Source organism: Calonectris borealis, chromosome 3 (assembly GCF_964195595.1).
Source record: "Calonectris borealis chromosome 3, bCalBor7.hap1.2, whole genome shotgun sequence".
Lineage (NCBI taxonomy): Eukaryota > Metazoa > Chordata > Aves > Procellariiformes > Procellariidae > Calonectris > Calonectris borealis.
This window is the reverse complement of record NC_134314.1, coordinates 3,088,868-3,112,686: the sequence shown is the minus strand read 5'-3', so window position 1 is coordinate 3,112,686 and position 23,819 is coordinate 3,088,868. Positions and strand designations below refer to the sequence as shown.

Below are 23,819 nucleotides of genomic sequence, written 5' to 3'. Positions count from 1 at the left end.
TGTATATTATTGTCAAGGTTTGTCTGGAGCCTTGGGTCATATTGAGCCAGTATAAATTAAGAGACAAAAGACAGTGCTGATAGCATACAAGAGAGTGATACAGATGACAACAACATTCAACCACAGCAGACTTTCCATCCCAGAAGAATGAGTCAATAAAAGCTGGATGACCATTAGCCTGAGTCAGCAGCAAGACTCCATGTTATACCTTCGGATACAAAGAAAGACACCTTGCCCTTTCTGCAACTACGCGTCTTTAGATAGTGTACCTAATTACAAATACATTTCAGCATTTCACTCAAGTTATATCCTTTTGGCTTGAATGCGTGACTGCTACTACATAATTCATAACATGATTCTCAATAATTTTCAGTCAAGGTTCAAGCAGAAATGTGTCACACTAGGATTATATTATTTATGAGCATAATGTTGGATTTAAGCCAATGACACACCAATAAATTTTATCTCAAAGCCTGACATATTGCATGCTGTTTTCCCTGGCTCACAAACAAATAACTACGGCTGTTTCAAAATTACTTACAGTTCAACTCAAATCAGAATTTTTTTGTGATTAGTTCTTATCTTATTTGAAAACTGATCATATTATTTCTTTCTTGTAGATGCCGAAGTGTATTTTTGCCTTCATTTCTAAAGTGTGTCCTGCACAGAGCAAAGCCAGGTGGTGTTCTAGAAGAAAAATCTGGAACAAAATGCTGTCTGACCCTCTTAAAGAGTGGAGTTTTCACTCTCTTCTAAAGACAAAAGACTTGTCTGTGTCTCCCAGAATAGGCAGAGAGCCTGTACTAGCCAGCATAGATTGCCATTGAAAATAATCTTAATAATGTGGGCATTACCCTAAACACACAGGTAAATAATGTACCAGAAATATACTGGAATGTAAGGGATTCTGTAAGAAATACTCTAGAAGTAATTCTTCTCAGCTAACCTCAGGCACTTGAAATAGAGACCTCTAGGGTGTGCTTCAGCATGCAGACTTGAACAACTACATTTAGATCTCCAATTCAGATATATAAATAGGTGTTCACATGTGACAAAAGGTGTCCAAGCTCCCGTGACGGTCATTGGGGATCCAGGGTTCAGTACCGATGCATAAACAAAGGCATCTGGTGTCACCTGAGATGCCTTATGCAGCAATTCTGCACCAGACTGGCATAGAAGGGGCACATATGACAAAAGGTAGACCCGTGTCCTAGGAAGCTGGAGATCAAGGACAATTTCCCATACATGTTACACTTACATTTAGATGTCTTCATATGTGCATTGAATCCCTAAACAAAGGTACCTAATATCATTTGGGATGTCCTAGATAAACCTATCCGGCTTTCACCTCCTGGTTCAGAAGAGTATGGACCTCCTGCGAGACCTGTATCATCCCTGCCAGTCCCCTCTGGACGTCTCAAATGCCCTAGGACACCTCAAACGGCATAAAACATTTGCAACATATTTATGCAAATGAATCGATTCCCCCTAGTCGAAGCTAGTTGTTTAGATAGCGTTTGACAGAACAAGGCACCTACTGAGGATGATTTATTCCTTTCCGAGACAGCTGTTATGAACTGACCTCCAAATGTGTTTTCTCTATCTAGGGAGAAACTCTTGAAGACCACTTTAGATTACATACCTAAAATCTATTGAGATTAATTCCAGCCCGATGAGTTAAAAGCACCAGTGACATCAATATAAAGATTCCAGTTGACTCTCCCAAGCTTCAGGAGCATTTCTGAGCAAGTATTTTAGAAGTAGCTGAAGATTTTTGTATCTTCGATTTTAAGCAAGATATCTAATGATATATTTTTTGAGATCACCAATAACTTCATCAGGTGAGAAAAACTCCTGAAAATCAGGAAAATCACTCTAAATTATCCCAAACTGAACAACCTAATAATAAGTAAGCCATATTTTTTAATATAGGATCCTATTTGCTCAGTCTCACATCCCCAGTTCTAATATTGTCAGTCTGTGACAGCAGTGTTGTAAAGATAAATCCATTAGGATCTGTAAAATGCACTGACAACACTTTGTGAATGTCACAGTATGTCTAAAATTATCAAAACAACACAATTTTATCCCTCCAAAAACCTCCTTATATATTTTTTCTCTGCTGTTGTAACTACTGACAATTAGCAATCACATTTTTCATGGCTGAATAGAATAAATCATCACTGTTCTGTATGTTTTATGCTATGTCACCATGCTCTGTGCTTTGGTAACAGGAATCAAAGGATAAATGCTGATGGCAAATGTGTGTGTGTGTATATCGTATATCCCAGCACATAAACACACACACACGTACGCACATATATCTCCCGCAAAGCAGCATAAATCTGATGAGGGCAGCCTCTAGTCATTAACAGGATAATTTACTTCTATTTCAAACTTAAACCAACTCAGAATGATGCCAAGCATATGTTCATCCTAGTCACTGATATATCCTATTTATCATCGGCAAGAAATTACTTCTCTGCGAGGCTTTTGCATTGCTAAAGTAATCTAGGTGCTCTTGCTGGCTTTTTGCATAGAAAATAAAACGTATGTTAGAGACAATTCCTGCCATTAGAGATCACTGAGCCTTATCCCAAAACCCATGAAAATTAACTCTGTCTTTTCTACTCATTTCAGTGGGAAAGTCCCCAAAACATAATTAAATGGCTGTTTTAAGGTGAATGATGTTGACTGAAAAGCTGCAATCTGATTTACTTCTAAAAACCTCCGGATCTTCACTAATGTGCAATACACACTCTAAGTGGAAATCCACACAAAGCTAAATTCTTCATTACCTCAAGAAAGCTAAATTAACATAAACAAGTCCCTGATGGAGAAGGACAGATATTGTGTTTGAAGGCCACATTACTTTTGTTTTCAGAAGCAAAAAGAAAAAGAGATGTGGATCCTTTGAAATAAAAGAATGTTATGAAGGGTTGTGCTGATCAAGGACAGCTTTCACTTTGCATTAGGGATATTTCGTTGTCCCTTATTAGTGTTTATAAATGTCAGGAAATGTCCTTGGCAAAGACCAAGCAGACTGTAGCATTTTGTACTTATCTGGGTCTGTCTCGCATAGTGGCTCGCAACCGGCCATTTACACTACCACCAAGTTGATGCACCATGCTATCAAATCAGATCACCAGCATTTAATGCATAATGTCTATGATACGCTATTGGACAAGAGAAATGGAATATTAAGACTTTTATTTTTAAAAGTTCCCGGAATTATGTTTATTTCTGTGTTTATCACCTTATTTTTCAAGAAGCTTAGGGGAAAATTTTCAGTTCAGGGCTTCCCTGCTTAGACTCTTACATCCTAAACAGAGAACCTTCCCTGGCAATCGCTTAGAGCTGACACAACCCCTGAAGTTTTGACCAGCAAACCAGAGCACCATACTTCAGGCCAGATTACATGGAAGAGGATGTTTAGGCACTGGTGGCAATGAGGATAAACCAGGACCAGACAGCAGAGGCAGGGAACTGGGTTGTGTTTCAGTTCTCTGGAAGAGGCACCAAAAAGACACTGGCCATAAGTCACTATCTGGAAGGTAAAAAAAGAAAATGGGAAATAAGGATATATTTCTTTAATAAACATACTGCAAAGGTAGGAATAGGAACATGATTTGGTTTAGGGATGGAGCAGCCTCCCTTTAGGCAACCTCTTTTTGTTATGCATGTTTTCACAGATTTGTTTTCTCATTCCAGAACTGCAGAAAGTTCAGTGTCCATTTTTACACCACCTCGTGAACACAGGACAGCGTTAACACTTCAGTGCTTTACAAACCCAGCCAGTTAGTACACTTCCTTCACTTGTCCAAGATGTTGAAACAGAATTAGCATGAGGAACATGAATCCCTTCTGGAAGACATTCCCTCTGGCTCTCAATTCTTCCACAATGTGATCCTTGTAACATCTGGTAACATTGCTGTAGATGTTTCTCCTACAGTTTGGGTCACAGCACACACACCTGTTTCAACATCAGGAAGCCTTATATTCTCTTCTGATAGAGATATAATATCTTCTGACATGTAGCATGGTTTAAAGTTTTCTTCCTTTTCTTTGAGCAACAGGGAAAAATTGTTTGTTCTTTTTTTACTGCCTAAAAAAAAGGTATTTCTCTTGGGGTCCAAACTGCGTTTCCTGTTATTTCCTTTTCCTGGTGAAAAGAACAGAGCTCATCATAAAAACGTCACTGAGTCGGACCAAAAGGCTTCCTAAGACATTTTCTTATCTGACGTGGCCACCAATAGCTGTTTCAGGAATGAACGAGTAAAAGAAACTCTCTATAGTGATCCATTCTTAATTACATCATCCCACTTTCAAGTGAAATTATTTTCCTTTAGTTAAAAAGCTGCCCTGACCCAGCCTTTATTAGGAAGGGCTGAACCACCCAAGAGCAGGTCTTGTTTGAGGAGCTCAGCTTTCCAGCTGCACGAGCCACCCAGGTAGGGTGTGATGCCGCCCTGCAGAGGCAGCCGAACAGCCCACACGCAAAGGCTGAGAAACCCCTGGCTCTGCCCGGGGCTAATTGGACAATCTTGTCGTAATCCTATTTTAGTTTTTAAATAACATTTGGAAGCAGTGGGAATTGTGGGAATGCATAGGGTACATCTGAATCTCAATAGGACATAATAACTCAGGCAAAGTACAACAATAATATGGCTCTATAGAATTACCGGAACATGCTGCTGCCTAATAAGTGCAGAGCAGAAGGTGAACAAGCTTGGATCCGTCTGCCAACTCAGAAATGTCTGTAATTAGATCTTATCAGTTACTTAACATCCTACTTCTGTCTATATTTTGTTTACATCAAGAAACCAATTATCCCATTACTAGCCAGTATATGTCAAGCAAATACAACACAATTTAGTCCCGTATTTAAAAAGTGTTGTAATTACAAACCTGAACTATTGCCAGATTTTACTAAAGGTAAATAAGAGCCCTTCTATGAACACACCATACGCACAATGCTTCCTCTTAGAGAAATAAGGTAGTATATCAATCACAGTGAATATATACGTGCTCTGAGATAAACCGGAGTCTTGCAATAGCAGCAGTTTCTAAGAAAAACATGCACTTAAAATTCAGAAACGCTAACCAGAAATATTTCTAAGCATAATACAGCAGTGCATTTAAATATTTTTAAAATATGCAAAGAATCACAATGGTAGTGATGGAAATATTAATTTATTGAAAGTTGCATATATTCTGCATATATTTATACCTCTATCCAAAAGTTGATTTTAGACCATAAACTGCTGCTTTTCAAAACATTATCAATCCCCTAAGATATGTTCAGGTTTTGACTTTTGGTTAGGTTTTTGGTCAAAATCAGTCACTACAGGCAAAATACTTTTAATTGAAAATATCTATGGCCATAAAAAACTACAAGAAAACTTTCTGGACAGGCATTTATTGAATGGCTTCTACTTTACCATCCATAACATAAACACATAACATCCAGAATTTCATCTGTTTCAGTCGCTGACCTTGGGAATATACCCCCCTCTTTACTTCAAGGGACCCAGTGATTTTTGATATAGCATTCTAGTGACTCCAGTGAGGCTGTGAGCAGTGCCTGCGCGCCTCCTGTGCTCTTAGTGCTTCAATATTAGCTGGAAACTGGATGAAGAGGTCACTGGATGGTTAGCATTAAAAGATTTCCATTACAGAGTCACCCTCACCCTTGAAATCTAGCTTTTTCACCATTGTAGAAACAAGGACATATTTCTTTATTCTAATGAACAATAGGTGTATCTTAGGCAGCTGAATGATGCTAAACAGAAAACTGGAGAATCGCAAGATCATTTAAATAGTCTTTAGAAAACTGTGATATAAATGGGAAAGCTGCAGGAACAACGACCCGCGTACATTCACCCTGTACCTTGATCAAAACAAGAAGTCATATCATAAAGTAAATAACACAGCATTAGTAAGAGCATCTCGAAGGAGGGTTTGCAGAAGATGGAGCTATGTAATGCAATCTAACTGCATTTTGCAAGCCGGTAAAAGGATTAGTGTTTACAACCCAGCATTACATTTTATACTGTTATTTTTAGTGGTGAATCTAAAACTATCCAAGCAGTAGGAAAACGCACTGCAAGTAGGCTATATCTACAAAATCATATGGTTATTTACCATCTTTTAGCTTTTGTAGATCTTTTTAAGGAAGAGGGATTACTTCTTAGAAACTACTGCTCTTGGAGACTTGTCCCTGTGCAATCCGAATTAAAGGATTAAAGGACATTTCTGGAGAAGAGGTGTGAGAAGCCCTTTCTTGCTAAGGTGGAGTCAGAAAGTCTACTAGCTCAGACTAGCTCAGTTTCTTTCCCCTAGCTTCGAGAGTCCTAAAATACAAAGAGCTTGCTGCTAACAGGAGTATAGATGGATAGGGTGAGTAACAATCTGAGGAGAAGAATTACTGATAGATAATTGTTTTCTTTTTTGATGCTTCCTTTCATTCCCATTCTCATGGGGCCAGCAAACGCTGCCCCCTTGGAGGTAGCAAAAGCGAACTGAGCTCCATTTTTCTATACCACGTACCAGAATGGGATGCCAACGCCAACAAATGACAACAATTATCATCAGAGTCATGTTTGTATGCTATTATATTTCAGGTCTAATAGTAAACCTAAGAACATGTAGGTTTTCCATTTATTCACAGCACAGATGGCAGCAGCATGAGTTTTCACCACCTAGCCCAACATTTGCAATCACAATCTTGTGGAAAATCTAGGGCAATTTAAAAATGATGAAAGCTACCAGGCTTGATATAACGGAGGTCCTCAGGAATGATTCAAAGTAGGCTGTTTAATAAGATTTTGCGCTTTTCCAATGAAATTCTGTAGGTAGCATATTACTTTCTATGAAATTTTACAAATTGAGTACCATCAACAGTGATATAACCAATAGAAGCACTCACACCAACACCCACCACAACCACTGGAAAACTGATCTGACCATCACAGAGGAAATAAAGGAGGAGCTTTAAAAAAATTTAAATAGTGAAATCTGCATCAATATCAGATTATACCAGAAGTCTCTGACCCTGCCTGCTGTAAGAAATTCAAAGAAGAATCTCTACATCCATCTTAACCTTAAAACTCAAAAGGCAACATACAATCATTTTCCACTAGCTCCAAAAAATTTCTCAAACAATCTCTCATTCCACCACTCCAAGAATTTTTTTTATGTTCCCAAAATCCACACACAAGGGGATACTGGCAGAAAAACAATACTGGATTAGAGGAACTCTAAAGAGAACTTGAAGAAATCATGACGATAACTGAAGGGTGACACCCACAAGCCATTTCTCCTGTTCAACCATGGTAAATACAGAAACATTAGCTCCACAGGGAAGTTAACGCTTACTATGATTTTTTTGCAATAATTAATTGAAAAGATAATCTTTGGAGTAATAAATTAGTGCCCATTCATAACTTAGCCCTTCGCATTCCACATAGGATTGCTAAATATTTCAGATGAGATTACAGCTGTTTGAAAATAGATCAACAATTCATTCCAGACAGATATGTAAACTGTTACTACATAAGAACTTTCAGACACTGCTCAGGTTTTTGAAATATTTATGCTCTGTCTTTTCTTTTTATAAATTAGACCAGATCACCACCACTAAGCTCAATAACTGAGAAAATGCCATATTGACATAGGCTACTTTCTCCTGTAAAATACATATTCATGATCTTTAACATCAGTAGGGATGATTAGATTATCTAATGTGATCTACTGTATCATGTAGGGAAGATAATTTCTACTGCATCTGCCTTTATGGAGATCAATAATGTGTTTCCTATTGATGCATAACCTCAGGAAGCATCTGGGGTGAATGGGGTGCCTGACTCAAGTGTCTAGGTTCATTCTGGGTGCCCTCGGGCTACTGAGATATCTACACCGCAGGACTACGGGAGACCTCCATCCCTCTGGCTTGGCAGCTGGCAGCCTGGAGAGCCTAAAACATCTGAAACTTCTGCTTAGGCACCCCACTACCTGTCCCAGTCCGTAACTGAAGACACGATGGTATGCAGATTCTCCTGGTTGCTTTGATAGTTTGTTTCAGTGTTTCACATTTTTGTTGCTGTTATTAATAAGTTCTGTCTAATGTGAAATGTATTTTAGTATCTGTCTCAGAAACACTGTGTGCAGGTGTAAAATTGCCTGCTAATGCCTACTCACCATACCCCTGATTTCCTATCTGAAGGCTGCATTTATTCTTTTTGTTACATCATATTGGGCATTTATAGAGCATTGATTCTCAGAATCACTGCTTTCCAGTCTCTGTTTTTACATATTTGTTGTTACACATCTTGCCTTGTGATTGCCAAAATTTATATATATGTTATTAGAACGGGCCCAGGTCAAAAATAGCGATGACTGCTTCATATACCTGACCTGCACACACTACGATTCAGAACTCCATCAGGCTAGATGATATAGCAGGTGTATCAAGTAGTAATTTAATATTTACTTCAACATCCCAGATAGATAAACACTTATTAGGATATAATAAATTTCCTAACGCACTTTTGTACCACCCTGTAGAAGTTAATAGAGAATTATATCCTTTCTAAACAATCCAATCTTATGGTTCAAAACAGGATTTGGAAATTTTTCATTCTCTGTAACAATAAGTTTTAAGAATAATTGTCATAGAAATACACTTTTTTTTTCCCTAGTAAATTCCATAGGCTTGCCCTTAAGACTAATATTAGCACATTCTGAAATGACAGCTCTGACGATTCCCAGATTCGGGTGAAGTCCGTATCTTGGTAAAGAGCTGGTGATTCCGATCTATTTTAAGATGTTTATTTCTTCCAGAAGTAATTAATTTCTCCAAAGAAATACTTTTTTCAAGTTTTACAAAAGGGCTCAAAGAATGAAATTTTCATAGAAAATAGCATAGATACAATGCAATTAAACATCTTCTCATTTACAACTGGCCACCTCTCCGGCTCTGTTGGCACCCAACAGGAAGTCTACAGGACTATTCACAATGTACAAAACAGCAGGTTTGGTTTGGGGCATGTAGATGGTAACAGCTCTGCAAGTAGAGTAGATAAAGCTTTTGACCCAACAATTTTGAGTTCCTTGCATGATTTAAGGTCTGGAGAATCATGGAACATCTTCAGAATTTTGTTTAAACTAATGAATGATCTTACAGGAATTATCATACATAAAATGCTACTATTTTGGAATTTTTATGGAACAAAATGAGAGTTTAAATTTTCCGTTTGTATAACTCAGAAAAATACTTTCAATGTACTCCTTTTGGGGCATGGACATTTCCCAAAATGATCAGTGGCTTTAGCTGACTGTAGTGATTAGAAAATGGCAACAGCAGCCCAGATCCTGAAACTCTTGAGGACTCAGGCTGAAATTAAGAAATTTGGCATGCAGTAACACTATACAGCTCAGAGCTTTTATTTTAAAACTGATGTCTTACCAAATACAGCCATCTGTGTTCCCTCTGGGAAAGGTTCTACCATTCTGTTTCCATTGACATGATGTTTATCTAGAAGGGGTAAAAAAAAAAGTCAAAATGTAATAGAATATATGCTTTGCATAAAACCAACTGTTTTTTTCTTACAGTTCTATTGAAACCTGAAGTTTGATTTATGAAAGCCAACCTGTACAATTCACTAATATCTGGAACTTCACACTCTCTGTTTTTCAAAAACACTGTCCACAAGTCCCAGGATATAAACTGGAGTTGCATTTCAGTTTAGTGGTTAAGACAAGTCAGCTGATACTAACGTGACACACACACACAGAGCAATATACAGTAACAATCACTGTCAAAAGTGGAGTAGTCTTGAAAGCAACCTCCTCATGCAAGCAAAAAAAGCAAGGAAATCATAATTCTCTGTAACTGCTAGGATATGTTGATGCTCAACCACAAGCTTTTTTATATGACCAAGCATGAACTATGTGCATTTTCTGCACTAGTGTGGTGGGTTGATCTGGGCTGCCTGCCAGATGCCCACCCAGCCGCTCTCTCACTCCTCCCTTGTCAACAGGACAGGGGGAGAAAACAAGATGGAAAAGCTCGTGGGTCGAGGTAAAATACAGGGAGATCACTTACCAATTACCATCACGAGCAGTCCAGATTCAGCTTGAGGAAAATTAATTTAATTTATTGCCAATTAAAATGTGTTTGCATAGTGAGAAACAAAGACAAATTAAAACAACACCTTCCCCCCACCTCCCCTTTTCCCCGGCTCAACTTCACTCCATTCCTGACTCCAACAGGGCTGTTTCTCACACTTCTTTCCTCACTCCTCCCTGCCGTGCCATGTTTTACCCTTTCTTACATATATTTTGCCAGAGGCACCACCAGCATCGCTGACGGGCTCAGCTGTGTCCTGTGGTGGGGCCATTGCAGAGCCGGCTGGAACCGGCTGGAACCGGCTGGAACCGGCTGTGTCTGGCACGGGGCAGCCCCTGCCGCTCCTCACAGAGGCCGCCCCTGCAACCCTCCCGCTACCAAAACCTGGACATTTACACCCAATACAACCAGCAATCTGTTCGCTAAAATGAGTATTTGTCCAACATATTCTAACGCCACGTCCGTTCACGACAGAGCGTACAGAGTTCGTCCTTTACACCAGTCACACCCTGGACTGTTTTAACACTGTTAAATTACCGCCGCCATTGCAAACCACTGTAACGGATCAAAACGTAACTGCTCTTCCATTAACCAACGCTTAGTCAAGAAGGGGAGAGGAGCACAAAATGCAAAACAATACCCATCGTGCAATTGTCCTCAGTGACTTGGGGTCGGCAGCCCCCGCGCCTTCCAGCTCCCGCCAGGTCTCCACAACGGAGATGTTTTTCACACAGGACACTTCCTCTATGCTATGGCCAAATTTCTTAGAAAACTTGATGCATGACACAAAATTAGCAAAACCGCATCCCGCTGTTTTCATGGAAACTGAAAAGCTGGTACATTTGAGGTTTACTTCAGTTAAACGGTCCTTTTCTAGCCACTATGTCAGGTGAAAGACCATCTCCTCCAGAGAGCAGCTGGGCCCTGGGAAAGCTGGTCTGTGGAAGCAGACAGATGAGCGACAGCTACCACGAGCTGCAGTTTAAGACTAAGTTATATATCCTGGCACAAGTACACAGGAGGACATAAGACAGAACACCTAGACAAAGCATTTGCATAAAAGCCAAATCAAGACTGAGACTTGCAATCTCAAGCAACACAAAGCCTACAGGAAAGTGCAGTATTACGGCATCGCAGGTGCTCACAAGGATGATTTCTATGCAATAAAATAGTAGAAGCCTGGCTTTACTCCCTCCGTGACAAGATGGCTCCCAGGGGCTAGAAACTGCTCAGTTTCCAAACTAAATAATATATTCTTCACACCCCAATGTGCTTCTCTTTCATCCCAATGTACTTTCCTGAGCATAAAGAGAATTCTACCCCTTGTGATAATACAGGCTTATTACTATTGTATAATGAGGGTTGTATGTATAACCTGGAAGGGTTGTATGTATAACCTAGAAATGAGCTCTCCAACCTCCAAATAAAATAAAATATACAGATCCACAACAGAATATTCCCAATCCTTTTCACTGGCATCCCCGCAGTCATTTGTTGATCTACTAAGACTCATTGTCAACAATGGTGGAAAGAAATAAAATCGCCTGAACTCAAAATACGGGTTTCTGTTCACAAAATACTTTCCAGGGAGAAAGCCAAGAGAATTTCTCAGTACCTGCATTATTTTACTTCCTGTAGTACAGAACCTGGTGAGGAATAAAACAGGTCAAATTAAGAACATGGGATTGCTTTGCAAATTCTCTGAAAGCAATATTTTTCATTAGCAAGGAGGCATAGCACAGTACTAATCCCAGCTGGCATCAAACATTTATCAACAGTCAATGAGAAGGGAAAATCAGGGTTATCTGCAATTGGAGCAAGAGGTGCCGCGAAGTCAATTGTTTGCATTTAGGAAGATTGAATGCCCTGTGCCACACAAGCCAAGAGAGGGGCTTTAGGAAGGAAATTGTTGGGAGGTTCCAGAGTGGGAGTAATATGACCAGCACCATACAAGGTTTCAACCTCATTAGCTATGGCTTGTATTACTAACATGATCTACAGCCATCTGAGATGAGCGAACAGTCAGAAAAATTATGAAACATCATGCAAGATCAAATAAACTAACCTTGCCCTGATCCTGATAGCTGCCTTCATTTAAAGAGTGAATGACATATATGATGTATGAAGTAGTTATCATTTCAAATGGTAAGGCTTTCAATATATTAAAATTAAAATTAAACTTTTAGAGGTGAGATGGGCTTGAATGAAGGTAATATTTTCAGAGTTCTCAAATTGTCTTCCAATGCCTTCATACTTTTGTTTCAAAGATCTTAGCCAGATAAAATAATTCGTTTTCTTGTCATTCATACTTTGTTTTACAACTTTTCCAGTATTCCCTGCCCCCTGCCTAGATGCAGTAAACAGTAAAAAATAAACAAAATTTACATGGACTTTCACAAAACATACATTCAACTTGAGGAAGAAAGTATAGTATAAAGAGCCTCTCCACAAGTACACTATTGAAAGGACATTGCAGTTTGGGGCTTTTTACTGAACAGTTTTTCTTGTAAAAACATAAGCGTTAATTCTCACCTACAAATTGGACTGAGTAGCTCCAGAAAATCAGAAATACTTTGGCCCCATGGAATTAGAAAAAAATTAAAAAGACTTTCCCTATAACTTGCCAACAGAAAGAATCCACATGACTGTTCCAAGCTCATCGTCATTCCAGGGACCAGGGCTTACAATATGTAAGACAAAACCTGTTGTTACAGAGACATGGAAAGATGATCAGTGAACAGTGAACTGGCTATGAGAAGGTAACTTCAGCTTCCTAGGGGTGAAAACAACATGTTTCACCCTAATACTGTCAATATTTACAGGGTTAATCCTTCAGTGGACTGCAACAGCATTCAGGCACTTGTAGAATTGTGAGGACATTAATGTCTTTATGTCATCTTCTTGATCTTCTTGATCTTCAGGGTTTCAACAGAAAGCCAACTGGTAAGGAATACATTTTTGTTTCTGTTTTATTGATATTCAAGCTGTCAGCATTTTCATGAACGTAAATTCACAACCAAACAACGGGGGACTTCCTCTCAAAATTGTCGAATGCTGCTCCATCCTCAACTGCAAGAACTCTCTTTACCATTTTTCAAACTAAGCCTGAGAGATATCTGCAACATACTTTGCTCCCTGTTGAACATAACTAGTATGCGCTGAAAGCAACACATATCCTGGAGGTCTTGACATTCAACTTTAGCTTCAGGCAAAGTCTGCTTTAGATAGGTGCAGTGCCTGGCCCTCTCTCCTTAGTTTCTCTGGATTTTTGTAGAAATAATCCTTCACAGATCCTCTGTATCTGTGAAATAGCATAATATATGGAAAGATAATCAAAAGTTGCTAAACAGGTCCTCAATATCTCTTTGGCATCATTCAGTCTTTGCAGCCTATCACTCAATAGTTTCTAACATAGTCCTACAACTGCCCTTTGCTAAAGATTCACTAACTTCAAGTAAAGCTCTATCCACACATGGATTAGGCTATATCTGTACTAGTAAACTATTCAAATACACAAGTCATATCTAGAAACTATTTGAGAGAGTGTTAATTAGCCTAGCTGAAATCATGTTAGTTCCTATCCTAGCAATTTACCGGCATGGACAATCAAGTTCCAGTGTCTGGACCTGTGCTCTGGCACATTTTAATTTATTAGTATACACTTCATTTATCTTCACAGTTCCACGTATGCTGATGGTATCACACCTGTAACAGATAAATTTAACAAAGGAAGATGTTCAAATGAGAAAGTTTTATAAAAAATATTTCCTTTCAGTCCAGCCTGACTTAGGTTCTAAACAGATTTACTGTTCTGCTATAATCTTCTGCCAGAGAAAATTTAAAGCTCAGTTAAGTAAAAACTCACTGCCGTTAAGTTAGATTCCTAATAAAGTCATTGCCACAAAAATTATAGCACTTATCAGAACCTTAACAGAATCGAACTTGCAATTATTAGAGGCTGAAGTTTGAGCTTCTTTCTTAAATATGCAAAATTAAAGCACTGGTCTAATGCAGAGCCGCCAGTCACCCATAGGCAAAATCCTCTCTCACAGATGTACAGATGAAATGGAAGTTATACCAAGAATGAAATCAGCAGTGCAGAAAGTCTATACAAGGCATTTTGCATAACTGAAGATATCCGGGAGGAACTCTAGGTTATACCCACAGTCATTAATGAACATGAGTTCTCTATTTGTGGACACAAATGAAGCTGCTTAAAAAGATTTGGCTTTCAGAGAATGCTGACCCAGCATTGAGTGAAAATCAGAAATTTTCTGGTCTCAAAATATTCAATCATCTCAAGCAATCATTGTAAAGATTTGAGAACACTTATTTTTTATTAGTAAGAGATTCATATGTTCTTCATATTTATCTTTTGATTTTTAAACCATTAGGGAATATTTAGAGTACATATCCAAACTTGTTTTATCAGAGCAGACAGAAAGTTATTATTTTTAAATGAAAACTTGAGATTCTCATATAATCAAATTAATCCAGGAATAGGGGTCATATTTATACACAAGGACTGTTGATTTTCCATGGTAAGCACAGCCAGGAATTGAATTGAAAATAGCTGATTAACCAATTACCATGAGCCTCCTCTATCTCCTACCAGCACAAACACGATGGGTAGATGGGGAGAGGAGGAGGAAAAGGGATAAGCAGTGATGGGGTGAGGGAGGAACTTCCTAAAGCAAATCAGCTACTGCTTGAATGACTCCCTTCCCCTTTCTGTTTTGCCTTAGACACCTTTTCCTACACTTTCCATCTCACCACCGCCATCACACCACCACAGTGGAGGTTTTTTTTTGCATTGGCTACACCAAACACTCACTCAGCTGTCAATGCGGTAGCTAGATCACTGCGGGGCTGGAAATTTCTGACAGATGACAGAGAAAGCAGGTCAAGGGATACAAGAAGTTTGTAAAAGAGTTCTAAAAAGAATTTTTATTTCCAAAAGTGGCATATAAGTCATAATATATATCATAAGAGTTGCGAGATGCGCACCAAAGAAACATAAAAGCACTGCTCACTTTCCAGTGTTAGCTGTGCATGGCATGTACATATAACATTTAGTGAAGTTGCCATATTCATTTTAAACAAAATTTTGGAGGCAAAAAAGGGGCATAAAACTTAGAGCCAGGCCTGTGTGAAAAAGACTGCTTTCATCTAAATAAAGAGGGGTGAAGAAAAATGTTCAGCATTGAATAAGCAAGTTATTTAAATGCCTCCTAAATTTTGGATGTGAGAGGAATATGTCATTCACAGTCACAACTCCACCTCTCTCAAGTGAAGTAATGAAAAGTAGGATGACAGACACCATTTGAAAACTCGTAACATGGAGACAGACTGATGGCATTTCACTGTAACCTACAGCTGCTGTGTTCTTTTATTTAAAAATTCATTGAATGCCCAAGTTTAACTTCGGTGTCAGAGTTTGTATGCTCCAGAAAGACCACAGTAAAATGAATGCTACAATGAGAAGACATCAGATTCATTGCTCCTGTGATGGCTGAGAAAGTTTTACTGCTTCAGGAGAAGACAGAATTATCAGCAGTCTGAAAACGGATGCAGCAACAAATCTAACCCATAGCACAAGACTAGTGAAGTGCTTTGTGAGAAGTAAGACATTCAGAAAAAGCTCCTCGTGACACGATTGGTAACCCACTGCGAGGTACATGGACTATCAGGCCTGATCATCCCCTACTGCTTTTTCATATAACACTTTTTACTGCTGTGCACCATCAATATAGAGTACATAATTGAAGGCCAGTGGGTTTCTTTCCTGTCTTGTAAACAAGAAATTATCTAATTTTTATTTCCAGTGAAAGACTGCAACATTTAGAAAAAAACGGTGGAAGTTTGGCAGTGCAATGTTACCATTTAACATGTAATGAGTAAAAGGTCTGTAAGTGTCACCAAAGAGAGGAAATCCTAAGCTAAAGAAGACTAAGTACTAAAAATAAGGAATTCACTGCCTTTGGGTAAAAGTTCAATACAGGTAACACATGAAAACTCCGTTCAAAGGAAGCAAAATTAGCCTTACTTACCAGTATTTTCCAAACAAATAATTTCTTTTTAATTTAACCATTTAACCATTTAATCTAACCAGTACATGAAAACAGAGAGTGAACTAGATACCTTTCCATTTTTTTCAAATAGTCATATCCTTTACAGTAACTGTATTGAAGTCTACAGGCAGCACTTAATTTATTAACAGTGAACTAACTCTGTGAAAATGTACACTTCCATTGGGCTACATGGCCTGTGGAATTAAAAGACAGTAACAAATGTGTTATTCACATTTCCAAGCATAAAACTTACTCGATATCTTTAAGACAGAACTCCATTTCAGTATATTTACACGTTATCTGATGAGAGCTTCACTGCATTTCATTCACCTGGCTTAGAAAACAGGGATCTGACCTTTATTGTACTTGTGCTTAAAATGAGGTACCTGAGTAAATTACCTGATTCTAAAAACTTCTGGGCTTCCAGAATTTCTATTAACTTCTCTGAAAGCCACAACCATCCAGTACTTTTGAAAAACAGGTCATTCATTTATATACCTAAATACAAACCTTGAAGCCTGACTTTTTAAACCTAAGAAAGTTTATTTTTTTCACTGTATCTTATTCCTGTTAAATCTTTTAACAGTAATTGGTAGATCTTTTTAATTTTTTTTTAAATTACTAAATCTCTGATAAATCTTTTAACAATTGATTCATCCAATTTTAAGTCAACCTGACTAAATTCTGGTTTGAAAGCCTAGCTGTCTAGAATCTTTCTTTGTTTGTCCTATCATTCTCCGTAGGCATGGCTGATAGTTCGATCGAAACAGTTATTTGGATTGCTTTGTCAGTTATTCTAGGAGTAAGCTTGACAGTTCTTTCAGACAAAAGCATAAATGCAAAACTTTTCACCATCTACCTATTTCATAACCTGGAAGATATTTCCTTAAAAAAAAAGGGTTTAGTTATTTAATATGGCATCAGATGTGTATGCCAAGAGGAGTTATGCATGTACTATGTACCAAATTATGTCATATATGAGGATTTTATAAATTGTACAAGGATAGGATTGTTCCAGTCATATTGAACCAGGTAACCTTACTTCTTCAGTCAGAGGGGAAATCTTTCACATTATTTATATCCGTCCCCTCTCCCAAGATCTCCTGGATACCAGAAAATGCTTCTGAGATGGTTTCACGATGATCTGGAAAGGACAGAGGGTAAGTCTGGCTGTTAAAGAGAAAGCTTGTAGGTAGTGCTGCTGAAGGAATAGGAATTACCTGCTACATCCCCCCATTTCCAACCTAAACTGTCTAAAACCACCCACTCATCCTTGTCCCTGAAGGTGGAGCCTCTCTTCATCATCTGGGGCATTTCAAAAAGCTACTCAATGGAAAAATCCATGAAAACATAGCTTCACCAGGGGCACGCTCTGAGGAGTGGAGGCAGGCACAAGAGGGAGAGGGCTGCTCTACTTCGGGCCTCTGTGGAGCTAATAGTGGTATTAGCTGTGTAATTTATGGCAGAATTTCGTCCATAAATTCTTCATAGCTGGTGATGAAATAGAAGCTCTTCTTTATTTTCAGGTCTAGTTCAATGAGCAGAACTGTCAGTTCTGCAAGCTCCTGTGTAATAAGAAAATCTAATGTCATATCAGATGAAACCCGAAGTGTTATGTTTCAAATCACTTTGCCTCCCAAAGGATATTTTCAGCACAGGGACATTGCTGCCCTAACCCAGCCATTTATGTTTCCGACTCCGACAAGTCATTTTGGTCCTCAGCGTCGGCAGAGAGATGGCGTACATGATCTACTGGGTTTCTTTCGCCTCTCATTTCTCTAGTTCCATCCTCCGCCAGTCAGCTGTCAACTCATTACCAATTAAAAAGAGAGGTCAGTTACGTAACGGTAATTCACTGCCTACAACTATTTGTAGTATTGTGTTATTGTTCTCACGTCGTGGTTCCCAACTATTATTAAAAAAGCATGATGTCGTTCAATGGAAAATATTAATTACAAATTTTGTTGAAAAATAAATAACTTTGCTTATTAAAATAGGTCAGGAAAGGAAGAGTGGTAGCAGAAAACAGTTTTGAAATGTATTCTGGAGATGATGTCTCACAATGTGACACGCTGTGTTCTGCTGCATCCATTCTATCAAACAGATTACTACACAGAAACTGATTGATGCTACAAAATGTGATGCGTCCTAGCACAGTGTGTCAGTTCAGACCCCAAAACACATGGACTCCTCAAAAACATCGGTTCTGTTTAATGAACAAAGGCGAGATTATCGCACACTGATTTTGTTCTGCAGTTCTTACCGGGAAATGTACCAACAGGAATGACAGGAGAATAAGTTTTTGAAAATGAAAATTAATTAATTTCTTAGAAGAGGGCAGTGGAGATGCAGAGGAGGAGAAATAGCGATTTTGAAATTTCCAGTCTACTGGGGTTTGCAGATTAGTGGCTGAACAGCTGCGCCGGTAGCTGTGTGGCTGTGCTATCGGAAGCGCTATGTCAGGAGCTCGGAGCGCGAGGGAAGCAGGCTGCGCGGGGCGAAAGGGGAGGTGGGCTGCAAGGTCAGAGGAGACGGCGTGTGCGATGGGGAAGACAGCCTATAGAGCATGTGTAGGGCAAGGGGGAGAGCTGGCTGCAGGGCTCTGCATAAGACCAGAGAGAGAGCAGATGTACATACCGGCTGTGGGGTAGTGGGTACGCGGCAGCTGGGACAGAGGATGGTGGGAGTAAAATATGAGGATCGGGGATACATTTGGGGTATGGGCAGAGGAAAGTATTCTGCAACTACAATCACGCACTTACTGCTTTCAAGGAGACAAAGCCACGTACCATTATGTGACTTTCACACGCAGAAAGAACATGAGACCTAGATAAACAAGACCGCTCACATCCTCACTGTACCCACATGTGCTGCTTGATGTCTTTTCTGATTCTGTAGGCCAGGTGTTTAACTTCTGAGTTTTGGGGTAGATACAATAAGGTTAAATCAAATATGCTTAAATTGGGATTCATGCCACTTGGCTTTAGTCATCGACAATGGATATCTACACCTGAGTACTCAGCCTTGGACCCTTCTGTACTCTGGAAAGAACCAGACTCTTTTATGGTGATTCATCTGACATATTTTGGATGTTTTCTTCAGGATAAAATGAATCATATTTAAAAATGTCATTTTCTGAGCACTGATTATAAGGAAACTAGTGACAAACTCAGATGAATTCCACCTATATAATTTGCAGTAATATCACTGAGATTTATGATCTATTCAGTGGGAGGATTATATGTACCTGTGTGTAGATACATATTTATTAAAATATGGCCTTGACACCAACGGAGATTCCGGGTTATGAACCAGAACAAATGTTAACAGTAAAACATATGATCAAAATAGCAAAGGAAACAATAGCAGAGGAAAATGACAATTTTCCTAGGCTTGCTAGAACATAGCTGCCTAGGGTTGCTAGAAGGTAGTCTATCTCACAAGCAGTTTTGTTGCTGTGCCGCAGTAATAGACCTCTAATCAATACAGTGTTCACCCAGCTCAGACAGGTGTCATAGACAGAAACATAGTAGGGACACACGGTAGTCAACTCTTGTGGGACTTTTGGGATTGTCACATCATTTCACTTCCCAAAAACCTAACTCATGGAGTTGTTACAACATAACATAAAAATCTCAGTTTTCCTTTTTAAAACCTATGCTTTTTAGCCTGCCTGTCAGGAGGTTATGAAAATAGAGACCACCTGCACTCAAAAATTAAAAATTAAACAAGAAATACAAACATAATTTCTCCTTCTAAGAAGATATGCAGTGTTCAAATGTCCAAGATTTTATCTTCCTAATACCTCCACAATAAGGCTCCACTATCTACACGTACATATAAATTTTTTGTTTAGATTCTCATTATCTCCCAACTTGATTGCTAAAATATGCTTTCCTTGAGACTTGAGGAAAGCTCTCCGGAGCACTAAAATTCCTCAAAAACATTGCTGCAAAGAACACTGTTCGAGTCCATCAGTTTGACAGTGTCACTCTCCTCTTCAAATTGCTTCTCTATTGCACCAAGCAGAAGTTGCTTGTCTACTTTCAAGGCCCTCCTGACCGAGACTACACTGCCAACCATCTTTCATGCGCAAGCTGAACGTCGTGTTCCACCTCTGATCACTCAGAGATGCCAGCCATCACTCTTCACACTTTCTAACAAGTTTCCTCATTTCTGCAGTACTCCCCCTCACAGCAGGGAGGAGATCCCCGTAAACAAAACCAGAGCTACCTCCTTATCTCCTTCCTTAAACCTCCTCTAGTTATGGAAATGCACATGAAAAACCTGACAGTAGTTAGTCTGCGTGTATGTAATGTATAGTCAGGTTGCCAGTATACTGATCTATAGAAATTTCAGCTGTCTGTCAGTTCTGTATCATCGTGTGGTAGCCCAAATAAAAATAATCAAAATAGTGTTGCATTTACTGTGTGGGACCCAGTGCATAGCTGTTGAGTAATTGGGATTGATAATTATCCCCTTCTGCAAAAGAACAGGTCAGCATGCCATCATGTGAGAGAATATAGCAGCACACCATCTTTTTTTGACTCCCTGTAATGATCAGGAATGCACTGAATGCACAGAAAAAGCCCTAAACCTGTAGCAGAGCGTGGTATTGGGTTATCCACGGCACGCGAACAATCCATGCCATCTCTACCATTATTGCTTTTCAGGCAGTGCCAGTAGCATCTGGTTGTTAGTGTAGGAATTGAATGAAGCTGATAAAATGCAACTGGACTTTATTTCAGAATTAGAGACAATGCCTTTCAAAACCCTACTTGAAACTCTTATCTAAACCAGCTTGGATAATACTACTATCGGAAAGGCTGAAAAACCAAGAGATCCAAACAAAGGACGATGATAAACACGGTGTAACCGAGTTGGGAGGAGATGTCCAGTGGGGTGTGGCAAGGAGGATTGTTAAGCCTGGGTTTATTTAGCAGCTTTATTAATGATCTCAAAGAAGGGGTGAAAAGCACATGAATAAAACATGCACTGGATACTCAACTGGGACATCATGTGTACACCATGAAAAATGAAAACTAGCACAACGCTCTAGGCAGAAATTCTGCAATGAAGCACAGAGAGATGCAAAGTAGCTCCAGGAATAGTACTGTTTTCTTATTATGGAAGAAAAGCTTGCGCCCTCATCTTTCTTGAGGAAAAAAAGGAAAAAACTGTCTAAAAGGGCAGCGACCACAGCCTGAGGAAAGGAGAGAAGATTCACAGGAGAAATAAACTCTTATAATGGCCAGATTCTGGAAACCCACATGCCCTCAGCTTCTGCTATAGAAACTGCTGCTGGGGATAGAATCTCTGCTGGTGCTTCCTGGCACTGCTTGGCTCAACATCTCCTTGCTTGTGAATCAGCAACGTAAATGCCAAATTCTAGGCCAGCCTATGCAAAGAAAAGCTAGATACAGAAAACAGTGCAGACCTAATGGTAAAATCCCCAAATTGCTTTTAAGTACATTGCTTTTTTATCATTTCCTTTTACAGGTTAATATTTACATAATCTTCTAAATGTGACTTTTGATTTAGGATGCTCACTTTCTGAGGGTTCACCTGAGAGCATTTAGGTCTTGTGCCAATTAGTACCGGGTATCTTAAAACCAACGAGCTATTATGATTTTTTATGTTCATACCTTCTCAAAATTAGACTGAAGATAATTTTTGCTGGACGTTCGCATACGTGTTCAAAGTGGGAGAATCCCTTTTAAATTCATGGCTGGCCATGAATTTGTAGATAAATAGAAGAGCAGTGGTTTTTCAAGTCCTTAATTACATACATAGAGACATAACTCAAACATTTTTTTCCTGAGGAGGGACTCAGAGAGAAACATTGCTTCTCCAATGTAGACCTTGTCTAGTATTACAGTATTCTAATAGTGCACTAAAACATCCCATTCAGGCTGATGAGATCACTCTAAGTGTAACTTCTTTGTTTTTTCTGAAATACACTATGGAAGAGCTTGACCCAGGACAGGTTCCTCTCACCCAAAGCACCTGGACTAATGGGGGGAAATACGCAGTATTGAGCAATTCACCTGCTTTTAGGCATCCACGTACAGAAGAGATGAATCTTATCCTACAGGTCACTATTTTTCCCCAATTACTATGAAGGATCCCACAGTGGTTAGCTCAGATAAAGATATGTATACTGGATCAAATTAATTCCAACCAGACTGTCTGTTTTCATTCACTTAGAGAAGCAATACCAAAGAAAAGCCACTCTCATACTTTTCTCTGTCTACTCGTTGATACTCTATACCTTTAGGGCGCTTGATTCTTCCTTGCACAAATGTCCTGGTTTATACCAGCTTTGTATTTGTTCTCCATGAAAATGGAAAAAAATAATTTTGAAGATCCAAGCCAGTGAACGACGTGATTTTTGTGATTTTTGTATCTAAAAAAATCTAACCAACACAGGATATTAAAACTTTACAACATCCCAGAAAGGTATTATTATGCATACTATACCAATAACACAATGACAGGTTAAAGAACTTCTCCAAGCTCACATCATCAGTGGTAAAACATGTCTTGATTCCCAGTCCCTTGTACAAAAGAGCTTGTCCAACTCCCTCTCCACCTACTTGGAAAAGGGTGTTTATTGGGCTAATAAAACCCAATGGAGGGAATTCAACAGTCACTCTCTATTAATGAGGTAACATCACTCAGTCACCTACAATTTAATTTTTCTAAGGCCCTGAGATTTTAATTTGAGTAATACTTCTATTAATTACAATGTCTAATAACAATGTCTAATTCAGACATCTGTTAAAAGTATGTAATGTTAATTTATTGGAAAATCTCCAGCAGTGCTCAATTAAAATGTTCCCCAGTTAAGTTAATGCATATGATTTGTAATGGATAGCAAAATTAGATACTGTTAATAAAAATAATAGCAAATTAAAAACAATAAAACCTTGAGTTTAAGACTGACAACATTAAAGATGCAGAATTTCTCATTAGGCCGTAGAGCAAGAATTTTTGAAAAGAGGATATTCTCACACGAGTTTGGGAGCCTATCTGGCAGAGCATTGCTCTAAATTAGCACCTACAGGAAGTATTTGTTGCACAAAACACTGCAGGAAATAGTATTAATCCTTACTTATTAGATTTTTCTTCCTTTAATTTCAGTTTTCCCTCACAAGATATTTTTCACGTTCCTTAAATATGTAGGCTTACTCAGAGACCTATATTTGGCAGGGTGGATTTTGCTATTTTTAAATAATTACGCTGCTTTGCAGCATATCTGCAGTCCTGTGAATTAAATTGATAGGTGAAACAAACAGCGCTTTTTCTCATCTGAACATTGTCATCATATTATCATTTCTGTGCCTGACTGCATGTCTCCACTACGCCGTTAATCTGTTTTTAAAAACGGATCGACATGAAACCATGGAAATGAGGTACAGCACAGTTTTAGTGAAGCATTACAATACACCGCAGTCCCTTAAAGCACAACTGACATTTCTTTTTTCCTTGTGAAGATGTCAGTAGCTTTGAGCGAGAAGCAGCATGCAGCCTGTGATAGAGTATCTCTCTCCTACACATTCCCCCTTGATGGCAGATTATCTGCCTGGAGGTTGCAGTCGGCTTCAGTCAGCTGTCAG

At 38.9% G+C, this 23,819-nt stretch overlaps 1 protein-coding gene across 1 annotated transcript in view; it reads right to left on the bottom strand.

Annotated features, from left to right (window-relative positions):
- MSRA (methionine sulfoxide reductase A) overlaps positions 1 to 23,819 on the bottom strand; it is a 297,534-nt gene that overhangs the window by 170,617 nt on the left and 103,098 nt on the right. The window contains exon 2 of the mRNA XM_075144833.1: positions 9,467 to 9,535. Within this exon, the coding sequence (XP_075000934.1) occupies positions 9,467 to 9,535 (69 nt within the window). The remainder of the gene's footprint in view (positions 1 to 9,466; positions 9,536 to 23,819) is intronic.